General features: G+C 53.1%; 1 protein-coding gene across 1 annotated transcript in view; it reads right to left on the bottom strand.

Annotated features, from left to right (window-relative positions):
* GRIK3 (glutamate ionotropic receptor kainate type subunit 3) overlaps positions 1-21165 on the bottom strand; it is a 219204-nt gene that overhangs the window by 14469 nt on the left and 183570 nt on the right. Inside the window, exons 11-13 of the mRNA XM_046660203.1 lie at positions 13247-13470; positions 7947-8065; positions 5186-5403 (exon numbers count right to left, since the gene is read on the bottom strand). Of these exons, the coding sequence (XP_046516159.1) occupies positions 5186-5403; positions 7947-8065; positions 13247-13470 (561 nt within the window). The remainder of the gene's footprint in view (positions 1-5185; positions 5404-7946; positions 8066-13246; positions 13471-21165) is intronic.

Raw genomic sequence — 21165 nt, 5'->3', positions numbered from 1 at the left:
GGGGGAGTAGGGAGGTGAGGGCTGCAGGCTGGCCCTGCAGGGGGGAGTCGAGAGGTGAAGGTTGCAGGCTGGCCCTGCAGGGTGGAGTCAAGAGGTGAGGGATGCAGGCTGGCCCTGCAGGGGGGAGTTGGGAAGTGAGGGCTGCAGGCTAGGGGTGGAGGTGGTGGTGGGGGTCAGCTCCACTGCATGGACTCTGGTGTCACAGCAACCTGGGTTCAAATGCCAGCTCCTTTTGTGACCACAGGCAAGTGACGTCACATCTCTGAGCCTGACTTTCCACATCTGTAAAATGGGGGTTTTCTTGGCACAGAGCTAGTTCCTCGGAAGCACTCAACAAGTGGCTGGCCTCGTTATTTCTCTTTAAGACTCCTTAGTTCTCTTTAAGTCTCAGTTTTCTCACCTAGAAATTGGGGCTAATAAGTTCTAGAGTGCAGCATTTCTATAGACATTAAATGACATGAAATTTCTAGAGTGCAGAGTTTCTCTAGAAATTAAATGACATGATACTCAGTGGTAGCAAACGCCATTGCCGACAGGGGCCAGACAAGGTGCTGTAGTTAAGTAGAGAATGCTGAGTGGAATTCTGACCAATTGGAGATAACTGTCGCCTCTTGGTTCCTGGCAATCGCTGCTCTGCAGGAAAGCCGGCTCTGTGAGGCTCTATCTACCACATTTTCAAGAAGCTGGAAATGTGATTTTTTTTTAATGCAAAGATCTTCCAATTTTAAAATGCTGGCAATGAATTAAAAAAAATATAGGCAATGTGTGGCCCCCAAAATCATCTCTGTGGGCTGAACAGGCCTGTGGATCACCTGAAACCTGTGTGTCACCTGAAACCTGTGTGTCACCGGTTTGAACAATAAACAATAAAGATAGTTAACATTTCTTGCATATCTCCTCTGTGTCAGGTTTGGCTCTAAGCTATTTACATAAATTATCCCATTTAATCATCTCAATAAGCCCTAGGAGGTGGGTACTATTATCAGACCCATTTCATGGATGAGAAAACTAAGGCACAGAGAGGTCCTCAGTAATTGAGTAGTTTCAATAACTTCCCGTCATCACTGGCCCACTCCTGCACCTGTCGCTGCTTCTCTGCCTGCCCGTTCTGGGTTTCTTCTCTTCGGAGGGCCTCTGGGCTCCTCCTGAAATGCTCAGCTCTGTGGAGAGGCAGACAGCCATCCTGTGATGGAGTCACCAGTGTCCTCCACAAAGCCCAGAGGCTCAATCCGCAGGGACCTGGCAGGAAGGGAGTTCTCCAGGTGCCCACTGGCTGGTCCCTTTCCAGCGTGCTCCACTTGAGTCCTTTGCCTCAGGAGGGGACTACGGGGCAAAAGGAGAAGATGATCCAGCCTGTCTCCCTGTCTTCTGGGTCAGCCAAGTGGTGGGCATCCAGGGGAGAAGGCCTTCGACTCAAGTGCTGCTGTGTGCCTGGCCCCGGGCTACCCCCTGGACACACCATAGATCATTGAATCCTCTTGTTAATTACTGCACGGTGGGAATCAGTATCTGTGTCAGACAGGGGAGCGAACTGGGGCTCAGAGAAGTGAAGTGACTTTCCCAAGGTCAGCCAGCAAAGACAACACCCAAGACTCAAGTCCTGGTCTGTCTGACTTTAAGGCTGACGTGACTTGGCTGTGCCAGGCTGCACCACGCTGAATCCTGCCTGGTCACCACATTTTGTGCAGCCCTGCTGTGAGGCAGGCCTAAGGCTCTATCAGAGAGGCCAGCAGACGGAGCAGGAGGAACTGGAAGCAGGGCTCAAGGAGCACCCTGCTGAGTCCTCCAGCTCAGGGAAGAGTCTGCTGAGCAGCTGGAAGCCCGGCAGTGGACCGGAAGGCCTCTCCAGGCACCGTCGGGGCTCAGTTGCTAGGACAGGGCAAGGCTGTGCAAGGGGGAGGGCTGGACAATGCCAGGGACCCGGGGAGCCTGCAATGCTTGGCCCCAGTTCCCGTTGCTTTCCTAATCGCTGTCCCTCACACACAGTCCCTCCCACGTGGGATGTGCCTCCCCGACCACAACACCAAAGAGGGCGAAATCCTTGGAGAAGCCGTCTTCTGACATGCTCTCCCTTCAAAGCTGCCCAGCCCTCCCTGGGAAGAGCACGCTTTCTCGACGTCCTCCTTTACATTTTGCCCACATATTTTTACAGCCAAACAGTGCCTTCAAAGGCCTCCTTTTTCATCTCCTAATTAATTTTTATCTTCCGAGACGGAGGGAGGACAACACAGGAGCCGCTGTTGGGGATGTCTGCTGCTCCCTGACAACTCTTCAAATGAATTCTCCCTTGGAGTGGCGAGGCTGCCTCTAGCCACGCATCTCCCGGGCTGTGGGGTGGGGGCGAGGGAGCTGGGGACCCCTCGAGAGCCCCGTGTCCCGCTTCCTGCTGTTGTCTTCCGACAGGAATGGCTTCTCTCCCTCGAGTTCTGTTCTCTGCCAGGAGGGCTTTTTAAGAAGGTTTGCAGCTTAACTAGGAACACATGCCAATGGCAGAAATGGAGTCCATCTGCCCTGCACCCTGGGACATTCAGGGGGCCACCTGCTCGACTCCTGTCGTCAATACGATCTCTTGCATTTGCCCCACTTGGTTCCTGCCATCTTTTAATTCCGTCCTGTAATTCAACAATGGCATCCACTCCACATGTGTTATTTGAGCAACCATGACGTGCCAGGGCTGTTCTGGGGGATAAGGCTCAACTGACAGTGGCTTTGCTCTTCCTCAGCTGACTCGTGGACGGCGGCTGCTCCTCAGAGAAGTGATGTGGACACAGCAACAAAGAGCGCAGGCTCCAGAGCCAGACTGCTTGGGTTCAAACCCCAGCTCTGCATTTCCAAGGAAGTATTAAGGCAGCTTCCTTCCCGAGCCTTACTTTCATCATGTGTAAAACAGAGATGATAAGAACAGTTTCCATGTGGATGATATGCATCAATACAGGGGAAGTGCTTGGAACGGCGCCTAGCACATAGTAAGAGCTCAATAAATGTCACTGTTATCGTTGACTTTGCCAATGTCTCCTAGACATCTGACGGCTAGGTCTGGAGCTGATTCCTGTTCAGCCCTAGTGCCAGCCTTGCCATACACACTCACAGGCAGGGAAGAGGACCACCCCTCCAGAAGAAGACCCTAGAGGGGGCGTGAGAGACAGCACTGTGTGTGCAGACAGAATATCTGACCTCATACCCTGGCTCCATCATTGATCTGCTGTGTGATCATGGGCAAATCACTCAGCTCCTCTGGGCTTCTGTTTCTCCAGGTTAAACTCAGGTTTCCTTCCAGCTCTAACTTGAACGTGGCAATAAGGAGGCTACCCCCTGGCCCAGGGGGAGGTCTGACTATGGAGGGCAGGGGGTGGTGGGGTGAGAGGAAGCAAGTTTGTCCGGGGACCTTCTGGAGGGGTGGTTGTACTTCTCACTCATCACTGAGGTGGGGTTAATGTATCCACATTCAGGCTCCTCTCTGCCTACATCCCAGTCCGCCTGCTGCTGCCAATAAGAGGCAGCCCGCGCAAGAAGAGCCTCCCGTGAACTAAAGCAGGAGACAACGTGGCCAGACATCAAGAGGAATTAACTGGCGACCAGGAGAGCAAGGCAGCGGAGTTGGTTCCACAGGGGGGTGTGGAGTTGCTGTTTCTGGCTGAAGGCCCTTGAGCCCCAGCATCCCAGCTGGGTGGCAGCATCTGCATCCCTCCCCTGCCCTCTTCACCACGCCATTTGCAGGGAAGGTGGGTGAGGGCGGAGCAGGCCGCGGGAGGTGCTGCTTGATGCCGAGGACAGCAGCTCGGTGGGGAGCTGGGACTAGGCTCTTGGAAGGCAATCTGTGCATCTTAGCATGGAGGGAGGCAAGGGCATCCAATCAGCGGCGATGAGCCTTCACCGGGCTTATTTATGCCGCTTCCCTTTGATCGGGAGCCCTGCTTAGAGACGGGCTCATGCGTAATGCATGAGAGATGCTCTGGCACAGTCAAAGGGCTGGGCCGCAGCCTGGGGGTAGGCACAGGCAGGCGTGCACACACACACGCACGTGCACACACATGCATGGGCCATTACACACACATGTAGACATACCTATGTGCAGGAGCCATCACACACACACACGGCCTACTACACACACACAGGCCCGTCCCCCCACACTCACACTAATCTAAGTACAGCCATGGGGATGTTTAAGCAGAAGGACATGCACATACTCTCCACGCATGTGCACAGGTAGACACTCTGGTACACACTTGTATACACTCATAGGCACATTATCCACATGCCCAGATCACAGAGATGCACGCATATATGCTCACCAGTACACATACACACATGTGCAGACACTCACGTGCAGGCACAGACACCCATGCACCCACCCAGGCAGACCCTTGTGCACGTGTGCACACGTGCACACACGAGTGCACATTTACAGATATTATATACTGTACATGTGCACATACTCATGTACTGCTCACACTCAAGAACACATACATGGAGAGCTCCTGCCATGCCCCTGACAATGCCTTTCTCTTCCCCTCACTCTAAATGCAGGGCAGTGACCTCTCAGGAAGGCCGTGTTAGCTGCTTCTCAGTGGCAGCAGCAACATGTAGGGGGAGCCCTTTCCTTCTCTCTTCCCTAAGCAGCTGGTTCCACGCTCAAGGACGGATGCAGAGAGGCCAGGCGGGGGAGAGTGCTGGTGGGCTCCAGGGCCCAGGAGGGACAAGGCTTTCCCAGCCAATCCCTTCCTTCTCCAGGCCCCATGGGAGGCTCAATCCATCACCTAGCGGCTTAGCCTGGAAGGAGGCAAGGGCCAGGGATGGGGAACCAGGGCCCAGAGGAAAGGGAGCAACCCGGGCTTCCAGACTCACTGAGTGCCATTGACTAATAAACAGATAAAGGAATGTTTGTGCGTCCAGCCATGCTTTTCCTTCCCTCTTCTCCAGCCTCGGCTCTCCATCTATCCTCCTCTGATGACTTAAGGAAAGACAGCACATTCATGTGCTTGTCTCAGATACAGAAGCTTCTAGGATCTGTGCTGGGGCCCAGGTGGCCGCCTCACCACAGCTCCCCAGAGTCACCTGGTCCCTAGCAGGGAGGGGCTGAGCCCTGGGGTTTTCCGGCCTGTTGGCTCTGTGTGGTTAGACGAGGACAGTGGAAGGTGGAGGAGGGTCGGCTCGTGGTGCTGTCGTGGGAGGGAGAGGGTCTCACCTTGAAGAAGGTCATGGTGGCCCCGTCCTTGACAGCCCCGTACTCGATTTTGGTTTGCTTGGCCAGGTCATCGGCAGAGTCGATGGGCGATTCCATGCGTTCCACGGTCAGAAAGGCGGCCAGGTTGGCCGTGTAGGAGGAGATGATGATGAGTGTGAAGAACCACCAGATGCCACCAATGATGCGTGTGGACAGAGCTTTGGGCATCAGCTCAGACCCTGGGAGAAGGGAGGAGACAGGTGGTCCCCGACAATGTCCAGACCCCAGGCTGCTTGTGCCTTCTGGGTCATGGACTCCATTGACAACCTAGTAACAGTGGCGACCCTTTCCCTAGACCAGGGGTTCTCAAAGTGTGGTTCCTGGAGCACCGTCAGCATCACCTCGGAACTTGTTAGAAAGGTACATTCTCACGCCCCAGCCCAGGACCTACTGAATCTGTAACTTCAGGGGTGGGGCCCAGCAATCTGGGTTTGATAAGCCCTCCAGGGAATTCCGAGGCAGGCTACAATTTAAGAACCACTGCACAAGAACAACACACACACGTACAACACAGGCTTGTCACACCCTCTGATACCTACCCATGGACCACCTGTGTGGTCCCAGGTTCAGAACCCCTGGGAGTCAGAAGCCCTGGGTTCTTGAGTGAATCCAGCTCCTAACTCTGTGTGATCTTGCTCCAGACACTTGCCCTCTCTAGGACTCTGCAAAGCGTGGAGAATCGTCTTTCCTCTGTCCCAGCCTCACACAAATACCGTGATGCTTCAATGATATAATTCGAGGGAAATTGTGTTGGAAATACAAACGGTCTACAAATACAAGATTGCCATGTGGTTCTTTGCAGGAGGAGAAAAATCAACATTTTTTTGAAGCCCTTTGCCGAAACAGAGCACTCTTCCTCCCCGACCTTGGGTGTGGAGCACAATTTAGATGAAACCTTCTAACTGAAGTAATTAACTAGGCGGCTTTCAAGAGACTTAAATAGCAAGTGACTCCTGAACTTTCCAGAATATTTGGACCTGCAATCTGAAAAGCATCTTCTTTGATATGGATGATTTTTTTTTCTCAAAGAAATCACTCAAGGGAGAGGTTTTCAAATACATAACTATTTTTCTCCCTCCTAATCAAAACCTCGTGGGGAATACATCAGGGGCCAGTGCTTTGAAAGGCAGCAGGAAGTGGCAGACAAGATGCTATTACTGCATTGAGGGGCTTTCAGGTCCTTCCCAACTGTCACCGAACAAAGATGATGGATAAAGAAGCAAGGCGAGGCTTCAGGACACTCGTTAATAGCGGAGACAGAATGAGGCACTTCTCTTGTCCCTCCCCAGCTGCTGGAGACCACTGAGGCTCCCGGGCTTCCCCTCCCAGCCAGCTACCCCTGGCCTCCTCTCCCTGGGCCTCCCCCAGATTGCTCCAAGCTAGGGCTAGAGCTGCCCCCTAAAAGGAGAAGGACTTAATTTGGTTGTTCTCTTGGCGAGCTCGGCCCGATTCTGCTGGGCCCCTAACCAGACCCAGGCCTGGGTCCCTGCCCTGGCCTCTGTTGTGGCTGGGAGATTGCTCAGGTGGAGGCAGATTATCTTTCCTCCTCCTCCTTCCTTCAAGAGCCCGGCACAGAGCTTGGCATGACCTGGGCACTCAGGACCCATGGGACAATATCATGCATTCTTTCATTCATTCCGCATTTGCTGGAGGATGTCTACTGAGGACCAGGGTTGGTCCCAAGGCTGGGCCTTGAGGATACACAAAGATGAGTAAGGGACAAGGAAATTTTCTTTGCTCCTGAATCCCCTTCTCTCCCCTGCCCTTTTGTCGCCTACTGTCCCTCAGTGGGACCCTAACAGAGGCAGAGACTTTGGCTCCACCCATTCCCTCAGATAAGAGGCTCTGGACAAGTGACGAAATGGCAGAAGCAATAAGCACGTGGCTCCTGGCCAGCAGGGCTGGGGTGGGGGCTCTTCCTGGGGGAGCTTCCCTGGCTGGGGGCCTCCCCCTGTGCCAGCCCTCCAGCCCATGGTGTCTCTGCACCAGGCTCCTTGCAGCCGGAGCAGATGCTCTGCTTTCTGAGATATTCCAGCAGCTGTACATCTTTCTGAAGGGTGGGCCACCAGCCTGGGGTCAGGTGCAGGCACGGGCCCTCCCTCAAGAACACAGTGTCCTTCTGTGTATCCCTCTCTGACGCACTCAGGCCGAAGCTCCCACCTCAGAGGCAACCCTTCCTGCTCCCAGGCTCCCGGGAGGCAGGTGGTCACCAAGACCTGTCTCTGCCACCTCCTGAATTCTCTTAGTCCGTCATCTCTGCCCTTTACCCACATGGCCACCTTCCCGGTTCAGGTCTCCTCATCTCATTCCTGAGATGGCCTCCCACTCAGCCTCTTGACTCCAGTCTCCCCCCATCCACAGCCCAGATTCTATGCTCAGCCAGAATCTATGGTGTGAGGCCTTCGGTAAGGTTGGCCCTGGCAAGCAGGAGGCTCTGTGTCCACTGCAGCTGGAGCAGGAGGGACTGAGGATGAGCCCTGCACACCACGGATGGGGGTGGCTTATCTGCTTCGGCCTCAAACCCTGAGCTGGTGCAGCCCCAGTAGTGGTGGAGGATGGGGACCCGGGGCAAAGCCTCGCACCTGGGTACCCAGGTGTCTCCAGCCTTCTCATGGCTCAGCAGGTCTGAGAATGCCCTGGAGGGTGGGCTGGTTCTGCTGACTCCATGGAGGCTGAGGGGCTCCCTGGGTTTAGGAGGCCCCCCCGGGGACAGGGCACATACCTTGCTGCATCAGAGACCCCATTCCGAACCAGAAGCTGTTCAGCAGAGTGAAGTTGTTTTCTACCACCTCAGAGCCAGGGTTGCAGGGGTGAGCATCGTACCACTCATAAGGGCTGAACCTGCAGCAGGAAGAGGGGTGAGCGGCAGTGAGGCTGGGCTGCGGAGGGACGAGAGAGAAGGGGTGTCCGCACCGTAGGAGACGGCAGTTTAGCCAATGTCGCTTTCGTATCGCTTCCCCCTTGTTCTGCCCGGGAGTGGGGAGTGGAAACTCAGGGCCAGTTTGCTTCTTGTTCTTGATTGTTAGTGCCCTTTTTTGGTTGTAAGAGTAATTCAGCAGCATCTCTTAAAATTAAAAGTGCACACGCCCTTCAACCCAGCAATTCTGTGACTCATGATCCATCCCAGGAAAACCACTCGTACGTGAGCATAAGAGAGGCATCGAGGGTGTTTATCAAAGCACGGTTCATAACAACGAAAGCTGGAAACAACCTCAACGTCCTTCAGTAGAGGGATGATTAAACTGTGCCACAACCGTGCTTTGAAATATCACGCGGCTGTTAAAAGAGAACAAGCTACTTTCAGACGTGCCCCCGGGAAAGATCTTCCACACGTATTGCTCGTTAAAAAAAAAAGGATAAAAATAACAACAATTGGATCACATTCATACAAATAGATTCCTGCAGCCATGGCTATACGCTGTTTATGTACATTTGTATATAAATGTATATAAAGGGTCCGGAAGGATCCAAATCTAAAAAATATTTGTGTTTACCTCTGGAGAGGAGAGTTGGAATGGCTGAAAGAATTTCTGGGAGGCTTTATATGTATTGTATGAATTTTAAAAAACGAGAACGGGCTTTTGAATGACTTGTATACTTAAAACAACTTAAAATGGAAAAGAAGTAAAACATACTCTTTACAAAATATTCAAACAGGATAGAGGAATGTAGTCTGTGATACCACCCCCCACCCCGAAGAGAATGAAGTGCTGTCTAATTTTTTCAGATTTTTTCCTCTCTGAATATACAAATGCACGTATGACAGGAAAAATTGTTATTTTAACCACCCCTCCCCCCATTGCCTTCTAAGGAAGAGAAGTCCTGATTAATGGGGAATCTTTGTTTCCTGCGTGAGTTCCAGTTGAGGAAATGTAAGCTGGAGGAAGCTAGCGCATTCTGGACAGCCTGAAACCCTGGAGAAAATTCTCCAGCTGGAGAGATGGACAGGCTGCTGTGGTGGCTGGGCCGGAGGATGCTGAGATGAGAAGACGCGTCCAGTGGCATTTGGGGTTGTTTTTGAAAGTGTGATGCGCTCTAAGTGCGATGTTGTGACTTTCTTTTCCCATCCCCCATCCAAAAACTTTAATAAATTATGCATTGATCACCCATGCTCATGTGAGAAGAATTTTGTTTTCATGAAGTGGGAAGATCCTATAGATAGGAAATTCCAAAGTGAGGCTTCAAACCAAGATGGGGATTTTCAAAGAGAGTGACCACAAACTGGGTAGAGGCTTTAAAAATCCACACAGAAGAGAGACGGGATGAAGAGGGTAGAGATGAGAAGGGTGGTGAGAAGGATTTTTGGAGAAAGCCTTTGGAAAGCTGTGCATTCACGCTCCCCTCTTCCTTCACAAAACTAGGCACAGGGCCTTCTACAGGACCGCTGGGGGAGCTCAGTGTGTGTCCCTATAAGGAGCAGATGTGGTGGACCAGGCCACCTGGGAAGTCTCGAGGGCAGGGTCCAGGCTGATGTGTGCTTCCTAGGTGGAGCCAGGATGAGGAGGCCCTGCTGACACCATGGATTCCCTGGACCAGATGGCCCACGCAGAAGAGAGATCCAGCCCAGGTCCACCTTGACTCCTATCTGTGCAGGGCCATGGTACTCCAACAGGGAGAGGCCATGGGGCATGGGCTGCTGAGCGGGGGAGTGGGCAGTCCAAGGACGCACTCCAAGGGCCCCCCAAAGGGGACCTACGTGGGGGCGAGGGGAAACATCTGATTTATGAATGAGATGGAAATGTTGAGGCCTCTACTAGACTGAACGTCCTCATATCTGAATTGAAAGAGGATGTTGGCGGTTTAGAGAGAGACCGAGGTTTTTGTGACCCAGAAGTGAGCCAAAAAGTCACAGGCCCTGGCAGAGCTTTCACAGGGCCACGAAGGTGGGGTGGGAGACAAAGCGGACGATTCCTGGTGAGATCTCGTGAGTCCTGCTTTTTTAGTGTTCCGGTTACACACACACAAATACATGATTTATGTGATAATTTTGACGCAAAAAATGCCATCTCATACTATAATTCTGTCCTAAACTTGGTTTTCCACTTAATAAGTCACCAGCCTCTTTGCAGATCAGTTTTTCTGGATCCACGTTATTCTCTATAACTCCTTCATAGGTATTCTTAACATTCCTCGACTGAGGAGCTCTGAGGCTGTCCCCGTTTCCCGCTGTTGAACACTCTGCTGAAAGCAATATCCTCGGACACACCTCCGTGGGCACCCAGGCCATAGGGTGGCCTTGTCCTCTAGGGCTTTGCTGAGAAGGCTTTCTAGATTTGGGTGGACTGGAAAGTGGGGCTCAGTGGTGACTGTCAACAGGATAAGTTCCCACTGGTGGAATTGCTTATGATGATAAAAACAACTGGTTCTAGAATGGGCCCCTTGGTTATCAAGGGCTATGATAGGCCTGGATCCTCACCAGCCCCTGAGAGGTTGACAGAGAGGTGGCTGCCCATTTCACAGATGGGGAGGTGGCTCGGGGCAGACAGGTGATGGAGATGCTGCAGTCAGTGGCTGGAGGGCTCAGACCCTAACCCCGGGACCACAGGAGAGAAGAGGGGTGGGCTGGGCACTGGACAGTGAAGAAGGTGCTCCTGGAGTTAATGGCGGATCTTGGATTCATGGCTTGTGGCTGCAAGCGGTTCTCCCAGGCTTGCAAGTAAGTGGGAGCTAGTAGAGGCTGCCCTGGAGATACCCTGTCTCTACTCGGGGAAGAAGGATAAACTCCAGGCCCAGTGATGGAGGTGTAGACGGAATGCTGACTGTGGCAGGGACCCTCTCCTCCCTGGCACGCTCCCCTGTGCTGGATTTGGCTGGAATGTGATTCCCGGGGCTGGAGTGGCAGCCCACCCCCAGCCCTGCCTCCCGGGTCAGGCTCTTGGGACTATCTCCTAACACAAGCGCCAACTGTCCTGCTCTCTGTGGTCAGAAAAGTGCCCCCTAATCCCTTCCTTTTTCCTTCTACCTCACCAGGCACGAAGCAGAACATCCTGGTGGCCGGGAAAGCCCTTGCTCAATGTCTAGAACCCTGGTGCCAGACAGGTACAGGCTGGGCCAGTTTGCAAGATGGGTAGCCCTGTGCTATGCTGGAGTTGCCCTGCAGGGGGCCTGGAGACCTGCCCACCCTTCGCAGACCCCACCTCTTGGGGGTACGGGCAGCTGTGTCCAGAAATCCAGCAGCCCACATGGAGCGGGGACAGAGGGCCACATCCGCTCTACAGATGTGCTTGATCCTGACAGTGTCGAAAAAACTCAAATGAGTCATCACATGTAAAAGCTATGAAACGTCACATAAAAATCTGAATCTCTCTAAAAATCCTAACCTCTGCAGCGCTGGCCCTGCATTCCTGCCTAGCGCACCTGTTGGAGCTGGGGAGCCGCTGCTCCTCTCATCAGGCATGTGCCCTCCAGTTTGCTTCAGTCCCCACCCCTCCCTCATGCTTCCTTCTGGCCCCGGCAGGCACCTGTGTTTGCCTCCCCTTATTTGAAGTCTTGCAAGTCTTGGTTTAAAGCCCAACTCTGCCAAGAAAAAGCTTTCCGAGTTTGGGCAATGACGTAACCTCTCTGGGCCTCAGTTTCTCCTTCTGTAAAGTGGGGATACCTACATCTACCTTACAGGGCTGTTGTAAGGATTTAGCAGGATGGGTGTGGATTGCACTGTGAGAGTGCTACACTACGTGACAATTGTACTATGATGCTGTCCACGGCTCTGTGGCCAAGACCCTTGTCCCTCTCCTCTCTCCTCGGGTGTCCTGTGTCATTCTAGCAGCCCGAGAGATCCCCTGTCTCCCGGAAAGTCTCTCCAGGCGACCTTGGGAAGGAGCGCCTACCTTCCTGGACAGGAGGTAGCGGGTGGAAAGTGGGTTTGGCTGCAGCTGATGAAAGGCTGGGATTGGAGGGGGATGGGACAGACATCAAACAGGCAGAACCGATGCTAGGAAAGCTCGAGCTGTTTTCGAGGGGGTGGGGAACTGAGAGCCTGGCTGGAGCTGCTAAAATTACGGTGAGGGCTCCGGAGAGGGGCCCCTGGCTTTCAAAGGCTCATTAGACCATCAGAGACAAGAGGCGTAATGAAGGCCTCTCTGTGGCAGGCCGGGCTGCCGGCTGGGCCGAGCGGGCAGGCAGCGCCAGGCCGGCCCACAGCAAAGGGCTTCGGAGGCAGGACAATTTCATCTCTCACATCTTTCCCTTTGGTCTCTGTCTGTGCAGGAGGAGGGAGGGAAAGGGAGTGGGCTGGGGGAAAGGCTTTCAAAGAAGGCTCGGGAGAAAAAAAGGCCGAAACACCCAGTCCTTGGATCTCAAATTGCCTCTCCAGAGAAGTCTTTCTTCGCACATTGTTAGGATTTAGAGAAAAAAGACTCCGGGGAAGGGGCTGGGCTGGAGCCTGGAGGGAGGGGGCAGGAGCCAACAGCTCGGGACAGGGGCAGAGGTCAGAGGTCCAGGTGGCCAGAGATGTGAGTCGTAGCTAAAACACTTGGTGACCCGAGTTTAAATGCCAGATGTGTCACTTATTGCTAGGATGGCCTTGCTGAGTATGGAGCCTTCCTGAGCCTCAGATGTCTCCTCTTCACGGGAGGCTGGGACAATTAAATTAGATAATGGCTGTGACGTACAGAGCCCCGTGCTTGGCAGACACTTAAGTGCTCAGTAAACACTGTCCCCTAGTGACCTCCTCCTACCGTCCACCAGCAAGGATGTGCTATGTCAACTTCCTGTGAGCAATCGAATGGGCAGGGGTGTTGCGTCACAGGTGGTACAGCTATGGGCAATGTCTTCACCTCTCCAGCCTGCTCATAGGACCTGGGGTGCACCTGCTGCCTCTCACAGTCGTGGACACAGACCAGGATTCAAGCTTGGGGGACCATGGAATGTTCCCTGAGGGACAAGAAAGGATCCTCAGGGAGGGAGAGAGGAACAGGCACAGCAGGGGCCTGAGCTTGGGCCTTCTGTGCCAAGGCCTGAGGATGTGGGGACTTGCCTGGCTCCCTAAATACCCCAGAGCCGTGGCCAAGGTGTTGCCCTTACCTGGCGATGACAAAGAGGACACAGCTGACACCCAGGTAGGCGAGGAGCACGTACATCCAGATGTCAGGGGACAGGGGGTTGAGGAAGGAGAAGACACTGGGGTTGGTGCCATTGGGCTTGCGGTAGAGGATGCTCACACCGAGCGTCATGAAGGGCTTGGAGAAGTCGATGGCCTTCTCCCGGACGTGGGTGATGGTCAGGGGGGCCACGGCCAGATCTGCCTTCTGCAATGAGAGACAGACAGACAGACAGACAGATAATGAGCAAAGCCTAAGACTAGCAGTGGACAGAATACTCTCTCTTGGAGTGGAGTCTGTTGCCTGGACCCTGGGTCATTTGATCACTCTTTAGTTTCAATATTTACTAACTGTTCTTCTGAGATAGGCCATGCCCAGGGGGCTGGGGAGACAATGGTGAATGAGACTTACCCTCTGTTCTCCAAGAGCTCATGACCTAGAAGAAGAGGATGGCAGCACGAACACGCAGAGAATGGAACCCTAGGAAGGCTATAACCCATGCGGTCCAGTAATAGTGCTTTGTCAAATAAAGACAGTTTAGCAACTTACGAACATTTCAACCACTCATCTTCTTTATTTGTGACCTTCAAACACCTTGAAGAGGACACAGAATCCGCAACAACCCTTATTGAAATCTGTTTTCCTCTCCTATCCACTTCTTGACCGCTTCACCCCATTCTGGATGTTCTATATATCCTAAAAGCCCCCAAAACCAGTTGGGCAAAAATAATACCTTCCTTGGAGGGAGGGGGGAGGGAAGAAATTAAACAGGTGAGTCCAGAGCCCTTGTTAATAGGCGAGGGCAGGGAAGAGAGCAGAGCAGAGGAGGAGAGGAGAGAGGGGGAAAGCTAGGAAGGTTCACATGCTGATAAATTTTAGCCCATCACAATTTTAAGGAGGGGAATAATTAAAGTTCTTTCTCTTTGGTCTGAGCTTTTCCTGATTAAAAATCTACCATCCCTCATTCCCGTCTTTCCAGCCTCACCCCCGACTCTCCTCCTACATGAGGCCCCATTTAACTGTTTCCTGTTTACCACGTTCCCCTCTTCACCTCCATGCTTTGCACACACTGTGCCCTGTTGAGAATGCCTCTCCCTGCTGTCTAACTCTTACCACCTTCCATATTCCTTTGCACATGCTACCTCTTCCAAGAAGCCCTCCCTGATAGCCTCCAATTCTAAACTCCCAGGAAGCTCGCTCCGTCCGCTGGTAAGGTCCTAACCTCTGTTCAGTTGGAATGGCAGTATGGGCAGCCATGTGACCTTTGCTCTTACCTGCTTATTTACCTGTTGAGTTCCTAAGCTCAGCTGGGACGGTGGCTGACTTACTGTTTCGTTTCTCCAGTCCCAAGCCCCATCTCTGCCTCTGTAATATTTGTTAATTCATAATGTTTCCCTCTGAGAAGCTGCCCCTTGGGCTCCTGTGGATATTTACATATCAGAATGTGAACCAAGTTACTCCTTCCTTTCTTCAGGTGGGCAGGACAGAAAGGGAGGCTGGGTCCTAAAGACCAGCCCTAAAGACCCCTTATCTAAGACCTCTGAGACTCCCTCCCAAGGCAATAGTCTCTAAGCAGCCATCTACTGGCTTGGTCCAGCTTCATTCATTCATTCATTCATTCATTCCTTGTTTTATGAGGTCCACTAGGCACTAGGGATACAGAGCTGAGCCAAAGAGACCCCGTACAAACCCCATGGTTTCTGCCCTCATGGGGCTTACAGTCTCGTGGGGGAGATAAACACAAATCAAATTGTTTACTAAGGGGTAGCTGTCAACACTATCTCTGACTTCACCAATCCTAGAATAGAAACCAGCAACCAAGTTGAAATCAGACTTCAAGGAGGGGAGGTACGGGCGGAACCCCAGCTCCTAAACACCTCCGCAGGTGCCCCAGGCTGGGGGCGCTCCAGACACACCACCCTGATATGGCTCACCCCAATGGTTCTTCTAACAGCAGCCCCACAGCCAATAAATGACATTTGGAGCCCAGGGAGTCAGTGAGTTTTGAACCCGGGAAAGACAGGGAGGAGGAGCCTAGCACCAAGGACGTTTCAGACTGGGACCTTCCTTTTGTAAATTTCTGAACGTATCACTTGGAACTTGCCTAGCTTTGAAGGCAGAGGAAGAAATGGGCAGCCGCTGCCACCCTAGCTCCCTACAGCCCTCTCAGTTCAGGGTGTGTACAGAGGAGAGCCGCAAAAGGAGAGAGAGCTATCAGGGGATGTGCAGAGGGGCTAATGTGCACTTGCTTAAGACCTACTGTGCGCCATCAGAGATGCAGGGATGAGCAACAGACCCAGCCTCTGTTCTCCCGGAGCTTCTGGTTGAGTGAGCCCCTGTTGGGGACTGTGGATGGGACTCCAAGGGGGTGGGAGTCAAGGTGGGGCCCCCTGGAAGGTCCCTCTCAGTCCTGAAGTTCTAGGATCTTCTATAATGTTGGCATGACCGGGTGTCATGGGCTTTCGATTCTAGAACTTGGCCTCACCCAGCCTCGTCCCTTCAAATCACATTGCTTTGGGAGGCTCTGTTCTGATGCCAAAGTCATCCTCGCTGTTCAGAATGCATTTGGAACTGGTCTCTGGAAATGGCCTCTGAGGCTTGGAGTGGATTCTTGGGAAGAACCTCAAAATCACTGGTGGCAAATCTTCCTTTGAGTTTTGATGGCAAGTTGGATGAAGGCATTAGTTACTGGGGGGCTCAAAGTGTTTGCGGCCAATGCTTGTCCCACCAGAAGTGTTCCAGGATTGGCAAGGAAGCCAACCACAGGGCAACAAGCGTTCTTTCTTCCCCAAGACCCTCTCGGAGGCTTCAGAATCTGCCCGCCGGCCTTTCTGCTCTCTGCTGTAACAGGGTTGGGAGGCGGGGGCATCTGCGGCATTCTGTGCCTACAGCAGCAAGACAACTGGTCAACCTGACCTTCTTCATGGGGAATTTTGATGCGTGTTCTCTCTCGGGCTCTTCAGTAGGGCTGGAGTTCTCCACTTTGATTTTGGTTTAGGCAGGAAATACTACATTTCACCTTTGGTTATTATTTCCCTGAAAAAGGCATTATTTTGTCCAACTTCCCTTGAAAGAGCAGAACAGATGTCAAGCCTTTGCTGTTTCAGTTCATTACTCAGAATGAAAGGCCCAATCTTGGCAGGCTCCTCCCGCTTGTGCAAGTTCTCTTTGAGGATGCTTCATAAAATCACAGGCTGTCAGAACTGGACAAGAGAACTTCAAGAACATCTATTCCAACCCTATATTTTTTATAGAGGGAAACTGAGGCTCAGAGAAGGTCCAAGGTCTTTGCTGTCATATTTACAGTAATCACATTCTTGAACAAACCAAACCTCTGGCTGGTCCGACATAGTCGTTGGACTTATGGGTGGTTCGTGGGTTCCTCCTGCCTCACTGAGGACCATTCCGTACCTTTTCTAAACCTTTGGACCAGGGCAAGATGGCCCTTCCAGGACATTACTTCAGCCCCATAAGCAGCTTTCCATGTACCAGGAATCTGTCAGGACCCGCCTGGCTCCAGCCTCTCTGCCTTCTCAGTCCTTGCATGAGGCCACTTGGCCCCACCCACTCTACCAAATTCCCAGCAACCAGAAGTGAAGGCAAGAACGAGTCAACCAGCTACACTCCATATTTTGGCCCTTAGCATCCAGCCACCTTGGCTGCTGGTTGGACCCTAGCCTTTTTCCCCAGAGTTAAAAGTTGATAACCTCCTACCTGGTCCAAAGAACAGACTTGTGACTGTGGTCCCAGTTCTGACAACGTATCACTGATAAGCTTTCTCCTGGGACAGCGGTCCTCCCCAGGGACTAAGATCTGCCCCCTTGAGCCCCAGCTTGCTCCCTGTGTCTGGTGTCCCTGTTGGCTCTTGCCTACTTGGCTTCCCAAGTATGGTCTGCACCAGATTCCCCATCTCTGTGCTCTGCCTCTTGGCCGGGATCCTCCAGGGAATCCAGTTGCTCAGACTATGACCTGCTATAGTTAAAACAGTAAGGAGTGCTATCATTCACAGGTGCTTCTTGTACGCCAAGCGTCGCCAAGTGTGCCAGCCTTAAGCGATCCTCCCAGCAGCCCCGTGAGACAGTAAATGTTATCACCACATTTCAGACGAGGGTTCTGTGGCTCAGTCAGGCTGGGAGGCTTGTTCAAGCTGCTGAGCGGCTGAGCCGTACTTGGACACAGTTCCCTGTGACTTCAAAGCCCAACGTTTTGCCATACAAGCCACATGGAGAGGGTTGAATTGTGTCCCCTCCCCAACAAAGATGTTCAAGTCTTAACCCCTGGTACCTGTGAATGCAGCTTTATTTGGAAATAGGGTGTTTGCGGAAGTAATCGAGTTAAGATGTAGTCACAGTGGATTGGGGGGGAGCCCTAAATCCAAGATTGGAGTCCTTATAGAAGGGGAGAGGATGCACAGATACACACAGAGAACAAGGCCATGTGACGATGGAGGCAGAGACCAGAGTGATGCAGCTACAAGCCAAGGAGTTCCAAGGATTGCCGGTCACACCAGAAGCTAGGACAGAGGCACGGGACAGATTTTCCCTCAGTCTCCAAAAGGAACCAACCCTGCTCACACCTTGATTTCTGACTTCCGGCCTCTAGAACTGAGAGAGAATACATTTTGATTGTTTTAAGCCCCCCACTTTGTGGTCTTTTGTTCCAGCAGCCCCAGGAAACTCACTCACCTGCTGCTCAGCCCCCGGGCAGGATGCCTGGAGCTCCTTCCGCCTCCCGCTGCTGGTCCCCCCAGCGCCTGTGCCATTCCGAGGGGCAGGCTTTACGGCTGGGCCCACTCTGCCCTGTCCTGAGCCCAAGCTGCCTTCCCAGAGACCTGAACTTGACTCTGGCTCCTGACCATGACAGCCCCTGGGCCTCCCCACCATATACTTCCCATCGCTTGGTCAGGCTCGGGAGCCCTGTGGCTGCAGGAACATGCTGATTCGGCCCCGCTTCCCTCCAGATCCTTCTGCTTCCATAGCCACCCAAGGAAGCCAGTCTCACTCCTGCCACTCATGCAGGACCTGTGCTCGGGGCTCTTCCTGCTGGCTTTCAGCCCACACCTCTGATATGTCGTATCCATGGAATTCACTTTCTTCTCTTTTCCTAAAGTGGCGTTTCTCTGGCTGGGATCTTTCCCCATTCCCAATGCTGCTTAATACATGCCAAGATTTCCCTCTGCCCTTAGGATGAAAAATTCTTATTATGGGTTCCTTAAGTCATTCATGATCTAGCCAGCGCTGTCCAATAGAACTTTCTGCAACGATGGAAATGTTCTATATCTTTGCTGTCCAATATGGTAACCACTAGCCACACGTGGCCATCAAGAAATGGAAATGTGGTTTGTGTAACTGAAGAACTGAATGTAAACTTTAATGAATTTTAAATTAAATAATTTCAACTAATTTTAATTAATTTATGCTTGAATGTAAATAACTCCATGTGGCTAGTGGCAACGGCGTCAGAAAGCGAACATCTAGCTGGTCTGCCTTCCCAGCCTTTCCTTCCACTACGTTCCCCTCGTCCTCTTCCTACTGGCTTCTTTCAGCCCGTGTTCTCCCTCACCTCAGGACCTTTGCACAGTACTTTTCTCTCCCTGGAACTTCCTCCTCCCCACATTCTTTGTCTAGCTAATGCCTGCTTCTCCTTCAGATCTCAGCTCAAACATCACTTCCACAGACAAAATCCTTGAAGGAAATCAGGGCTCCCTGGTGGTTACCTGCGTGGCACCAGGTATTTTTGCTCTTATCGTGGATCAGAGTGTGATTTTAGAGGCAGGGGGCGATTTCTCCCCCACTGGAACATAAGCTCATGAGAGCAGGCTCTGAGCATGTGTCTTTTTTCTACTCTATGTCCCACGCCCAGCACAGTGCCTGGCCCAGAGCAGGCTCTCGGTAGACAGTTGGGGACTGAAGGAATGGGGATGTTGCTGGTTTAGGAGAGACATCTAGCAAGCATGTCCTCAGAGCCAGCTGGCGGAGCACACGGCAGTTCACAAGAGGGCAAAGCAAGTCACAGACAGCGTCTGCTGATGACCCCCCAGCCTCCAAACTTAAGAAAACACAGTGCACCTTGAAAGGCCCTAGACATTAGCCTGACAACCAACAGCCTCAACAACCCTGAATAAAGAGGAAATGAGTGCTAGCAAATTCACGAGGGTCAACGGATGGGTCCACCACCAGCACCTGAGATTCGCACGCTGGCTCCCTAAGCTGATGGCAGCCTCACGGCCTGACAGCGAGGAATGATGCCACGCCTCTGCTCAGCCAGGGAGAATCGCCGAGTCCCCAGTCCCTGCAGGCTGCACCTCGGTCCTTAGGAAGGATGCGCGGGTCCTTCCTGCTTCGTGGCCACGTGGGCCCCGGGGATGGATGCACCACAGCTCCACCCCCTATCACTAGGGTTCTCCTCCCCAACCCCATAGGGCCCCACAGGTAGCATCGGCCCAGACAGGCTCTGCCCAGCAAAGCCCAAGGAGCTGGAGGCAGCGAGCACCCCTCCCGACCCCACAGGCTGTCGGGTCCTAGTTATACGCTCCCACAGCCCCCGGGACGGCTCCTCAGTGCCCTGACCACGACTGAACTCTTATTTGTAAGTCACTGTTTAACATCTAGCTCCTCCGCTGGTCCAGGAGCTCCAGGAAGGCAGGGACTCAGCCCATTTCCCTCATGATGCATCTCTAGCATTAGCACAAAGCCCGGGGCTCAGAAGCGGCTCAGGAAAGTTTTGTGGGAGAACTGAGCATCAAAGTACCCCCATGGTCCTGATCAAGCCTTACCCCAGCCTAGTAGGCTGAGCTCTGGTCTCAGTTTCCCTGCTCTGCACTCCCCTTCTTCCTGAAGCCACACTGACCCCCGCCAGTCTGCCTGGGTCCTGCCCCCTGCCTGTCCTCCCCAGCCTCCCTCCAGAGTTTGGACCCTGCTCCCTGGGCCCTGGCCCCTGGTGGGCCCCTTTACTTCGGACTTATCAGTGGTCTCTAGCATTCACTGATAGCCCTCACCTGTCCTCATGGGCCTCCTCAGGCGGGTCCTAGCGACATCTTCAGCTCCTCAGCGCTTCCCAACCACCCTGGGCTACCTGGCTCCCCTGGGGAGGGTCCACCTTTGCGGTCCATCTGTTTCACCTGCCCCCAGCCTGTCCTGCTCCATCCAGGACTCTGCCTCGCCCCCAGGCAAGCTCCCAGCATGCCTTGCTTTGAAGTGTCCTGGCCCAGGCTGGGGGAGAGAGCATGGGCAGAGCCTCCCCTTGCAGACACAGGTTGGACCCAATGCATACAGGCCAGAACCAAGGTCTGTTCCCTGGTTGGGAGGCAGATGGGACACAGTGGGACGATGAGGGTTTGTCTTTGAGACCAGATCTTCCTGTCACACCTGCCAGCCTACCTGGAGGCTGGGAGACCAGAGTGCAGTCTCATGCCCATGAGAGGTGTTGGGGGACATCTTCCCATGTCTACACCCTCCATCACTGACCACTCATGTAGCATCTTCTGCTGCACCCCAGGGAGCCAGAAATGACCTAGACCCCTCTCCCTGGCTTTCTCTGAATGCTGCTGGCCAAGGGGGTGGGACGGCACTTCGGGAGCTGCCCATACCTCTCCGAGTCTCTAGGACCTTCCTCCAGGGCTCCCTGGGGTGGATGAGCAGCAACTCCCCACTGGTTTCTGATCCGTGAGCCCTCTCAGCCCAGGCCCCAGTCTGCGAGCCAGGGCCGCTCTGTTACCTGGACCCGTTCCTCTCTCAGAACGCTTATCCTGGCTGAATAGTTACATCTATCACATGCTCATAGATTACTGTCTGTTTCCTCCACGAGAATGTAAGATCCTGAGGCTCAGGGAAGTGATTCTGCTTATTTGGTTCGCTGCCGTATCCACAGCCCCTAGCATGGGGCTTAACAATAAATCGAATG

The sequence above is a fragment of the Equus quagga genome, chromosome 5, assembly GCF_021613505.1.
Source record: "Equus quagga isolate Etosha38 chromosome 5, UCLA_HA_Equagga_1.0, whole genome shotgun sequence".
Taxonomy (NCBI): Eukaryota; Metazoa; Chordata; class Mammalia; order Perissodactyla; family Equidae; genus Equus; species Equus quagga.
Note: the sequence above shows the minus strand (reverse complement) of the source record. Positions and strands in the feature narration are given on the sequence as shown.